The following is a 3,785-nucleotide window of genomic DNA, read 5'->3' as shown; positions in this document are numbered from 1 at the left end:
GGACCAATTGGTTACCTAGCAACGGGACCTACAGCTTACTGTGGAATCCGAAACACATTATACCGAGAAACGAATTTCTATCGCTAGAAATAAATTCCTCTAATTCTTCATTGGCTGGCCGGAGACTTGAACGCGGCCCAGCAGACATATTTATATAGATAGATAGTCGTATAAATAGCATACTCCACTTCGTATCAGTGATACCTAACATTGCACAGGAAAAATAAAAAACGCAGAGAGGCAAATAATTGAGTTGGAAGAAGATATAGAAGATTTTCAAGAGGAATGTAAAGAAAGGAGAGACAGATAGACAATATGAGGATACAGACTGAAAACCTTTCAGGAGAGAATAGTAAGCTGGACATAGCTTTCCTGGAAAGCGAAAGGCGAGAAAAAGAACTGGAAGATCAAGTTAAAATACTAACCAAGGAGGTTGCGAGATTAAATGAAAGAAGAACTGTGAAGAAAGAAGAGGAGCCTTCTGAAGCACACGGAGGTACTGATGCCGCTAAGCTGCAGAGGATCATAGATAGACAAGCTGATCAAATCAAACATCTGAGGAAGAAGCTTCTGGAGATGGAAGAGGACAGACGACTGTGTGAGCTCGATTTCCAAGAATGGGAAAAAACAGCCCATACTGTCAGGAAGGAGAACTCGGAGTTAAAGGCAGCCTTGGAGGACCTGGATCGTAAAAAGGTACTTTTTACAATTTTCGAAGAACGCAACAAGGCCTTGGAGGAACAAGTCAAAGAGCTCAGGAGGGAAATGGTCAGCAATGAAAGGAAGAAGGAGAAGGAGAAAAGGTCAATTTTAAAGGAGACAGAGACCCAAAGGACACAGATGAACGAAGCCTTCACAGCCCATGACGTGATAAGGAACGAGATGGAGTCAATGGCCCTTCAGATTCAAAAACTAGAATGCGAAAATAAGGATTACAAGAAAGATGTGGCCTATTTTGAGGAATGGATTGTCAAAGACTACGCAAATCACTGTGAGGACTTGGAAGACTGCCTCGGCAAGATGTTTGAAGTTTCAGATAGGCATCAGTTGCTCCTGAAGGAGAAATTACAGTTAATGGGAAACACAAGAGATTCTGATTAAGTTTAGGAGCAAGTCTCGGGACAAGAGACCATCAAATGGGACAAGAGGCTCTCAACAGCTGTAGGGTGAAGAACAAATTTCTAAGGGATGATCAGTGGGAGTCAACGGCTGGCGAGTTTCCCCCAACTCGTCAGGCGGAAGAACTCTCACTGGCTAGAGTCAGCGGCTGTGCTTTCCCCAATCCCAGCAGGGGAACGAACTCTCCCAGTGGGAGTCAATGGCTGGCGAATTTCCCCCAACTCGTCAGGCGGAGGAACTCTCACTGGCTAGAGTCAACGGCGACTCAGAGGGAGGACTGGACTGCGATCTTACTAACCACCCAATCAAGTGGAGGAGCTCACAGGCTAGAGTCAACGGCTGTTCGGAGGCAGGAGGACCAGCTCTCTTGGATGAGAGCCAACAGTTATTCGGAGGCAGGAGGACCAGCTCTCAGGATGAGAGCCAACAGTTATTCGGAGGCAGGAGGACCGGCTCTCAGTATGAGAGCAAACAGCTATTCAGAGGCAGGAGGACCAGCTCTCAGGATGAGAGCCAACAGTTGTTCGGAGGCAGGAGGACCAGCTCTCAGTATGAGAGCAAACAGTTATTCGGAGGCAGGAGGACCAGCTCTCAGTATGAGAGCAAACAGAGTGAGAGCTAACATTTCGGAGGTAGGAGGACCAGCTCTCAGGATGAGAGCCAATGGCCAGGGACCTTTCCAACCACCTGGCCAGTCAAAGGGACTCTTACCCAGCGAGAGCCAACGCTTGTTCGGTGGACAGACAAACTCTCCCAGTGAAAGTCAATGGCTGGCGAGATTCCCCCATCTCGGCAGGCGGAAGAACTTTCCCAGGGAGAGTCAATGGCTGTCCAGCGGGTAGGCGAATGAGCTTTTAAGGCGAGAGGGATACCAGAAGCCCAGAAAAGGGACACCAGAAGGCCTCCAGAGGGACACCAGAAGGCCACCAGAAGGACACCAGAAGGCCTCCAGGGGGATACCAGAGGGATACCAGAGGGACACTAGAAGATAATTCTGTTGGAATAATCTAGAACACCGGCTCTGCAGAAAAGAGGAACTCAGTTCCTTTAAGTATGCTATGTCCCTTGATGAAGACTCTTCTAATAGAAGATCTCTGTCAAAGTGGGCAAATAGTTGGATATCTAGATCTATTCTCGCAGATATCTTCCTTCTGGTAATTCTGCTGGAATAATCTATAACACCGGCTCTGCAGAAAGAAGGAACTCAGTTCCTTCAAGTATGCTATGTCCCTTGATGAAGACTCTTCGAATAGAAGATCTCTGTCAAAGCGGGCAAATAGTCGGATATCTAGATCTATTCTTGCAGATGTCTTCCTTCTGGAATAATTCTGTTGGAATAATCTAGAAGACCAGCTCAAATAATCAGATATCAGAAAGAAGGAACTCAGTTCTTTCAAGTATGCTATGTCCCTTGATGAAGACTCTTCTAATAGAAGATCTCTGTCAAAGTGGGCAAATAGTCGGATATCTAGATCTATTCTTGCAGATATCTTCCTTCTGGTAATTCTGTTGGAATAATCTAGAAGACTTTCTCTGCAGAAAGAAGGAATTCCGTTCCTTCAAGTATGCTATGTCCCTTGATGAAGACTCTTCAAATAGAAGATCTCTGTCAAAGCAGGCAAATAGTCAGATATCTAGATCTATTCTTGCAGATGTCTGGAATCCTTGTGGTGAAATTCTGTTGGCAAATACCCTAGAACAACTGTTGGCTCTGCAGAAAGAAGGAACTCGGTTCCTTCAAGTATGCTATGTCCCTTGATGAAGACTCTTCTAATAGAAGATATCTGTCAAAGCAGGCAAATAGTCAGATATCTAGATCTATTCTTGCAGATGTCTTCCTTGTGGTAATTCTGTTGGAAAAACCTAGATCAACGGCTCTGCAGAAAGAAGGAACTCAGTTCCTTCAAGTATGCTATGTCCCTTGATGAAGACTCTTCTAATAGAAGATCTCTGTCAAAGCAGGCAAATAGTCAGATATCTAGATCTATTCTTGCAGATGTCTTCCTTCTGGTAATTCTGTTGGAATAACCTAGAACAACGGCTCTGCAGAAAGAAGGAACTCAGTTCCTTCAAGTATGCTATGTCTCTTGATGAAGACTCTTCTAATAGAAGATCTCTGTCAAAGCAGGCAAATAGTCATATATCTAGATCTATTCTTGCAGATGCCTTCCTTGTGGTAATTCTGTTGGAATAATCTAGAAGACCAGCTCTGCAGGAAGAGGGAACTCAGTTCCATCAAGTATAATGTACCATGTCCCTTGATGAAGACTCTTCTAATAGAAGATCTCTGTCAAAGCGGGCAAATAGTCAGATATCTAGATCTATTCTTGCAGCTGTCTTCCTTCTGGTAATTCTGTTGGAATAATCTAGAAGACCAGCTCTGCAGAAAGAAGGAACTCAGTTCCATCAAGTATAGTGAACTATGTCCCTTGATGAAGACTCTTCTAATAGAAGATCTGTCAAAGTGGGCAAATAGTCAGATATCTAGTTCTATTCTTGCAGCTGTCTTCCTTCTGGTAATACTAGAAGAAGACCGGCTCTGCAGAAAGAAGGAATTTAGTTCCTTAAAGTATGCCATGTCCACTGATGAAGACTCTTCTACTAGAAGCTCTCTGTCAAAGTGAGCAAATAGTCGGATATCTATATGTATTCTTGCAGATCTCCTC

The 3,785-nt window shown here is 44.4% G+C and overlaps 1 protein-coding gene across 1 annotated transcript; it reads left to right on the top strand.

Annotated features, from left to right (window-relative positions):
- Positions 1-315: 315 nt before the first annotated feature.
- On the top strand, positions 316-1,101 carry LOC136843477 (leucine-rich repeat and coiled-coil domain-containing protein 1-like). Its single transcript, XM_067112013.1, has one exon. It carries the CDS (start codon positions 316-318, stop codon positions 1,099-1,101), a length of 786 nt encoding a protein of 261 aa, XP_066968114.1.
- The last annotated feature ends 2,684 nt before the right edge of the window (positions 1,102-3,785 follow it).

The sequence above is a fragment of the Macrobrachium rosenbergii genome, chromosome 11, assembly GCF_040412425.1.
Source record: "Macrobrachium rosenbergii isolate ZJJX-2024 chromosome 11, ASM4041242v1, whole genome shotgun sequence".
Lineage (NCBI taxonomy): Eukaryota > Metazoa > Arthropoda > Malacostraca > Decapoda > Palaemonidae > Macrobrachium > Macrobrachium rosenbergii.
The sequence above is the reverse complement of the archived record's forward strand: the minus strand, read 5'-3'. Positions and strand labels throughout refer to the sequence as shown.

Bases quoted from the DNA above. Each gene is read 5' to 3' on its own strand.
- LOC136843477 (XM_067112013.1), top strand. From the start codon at position 316: ATGAGGATACAGACTGAAAACCTTTCAGGAGAGAATAGTAAGCTGGAC.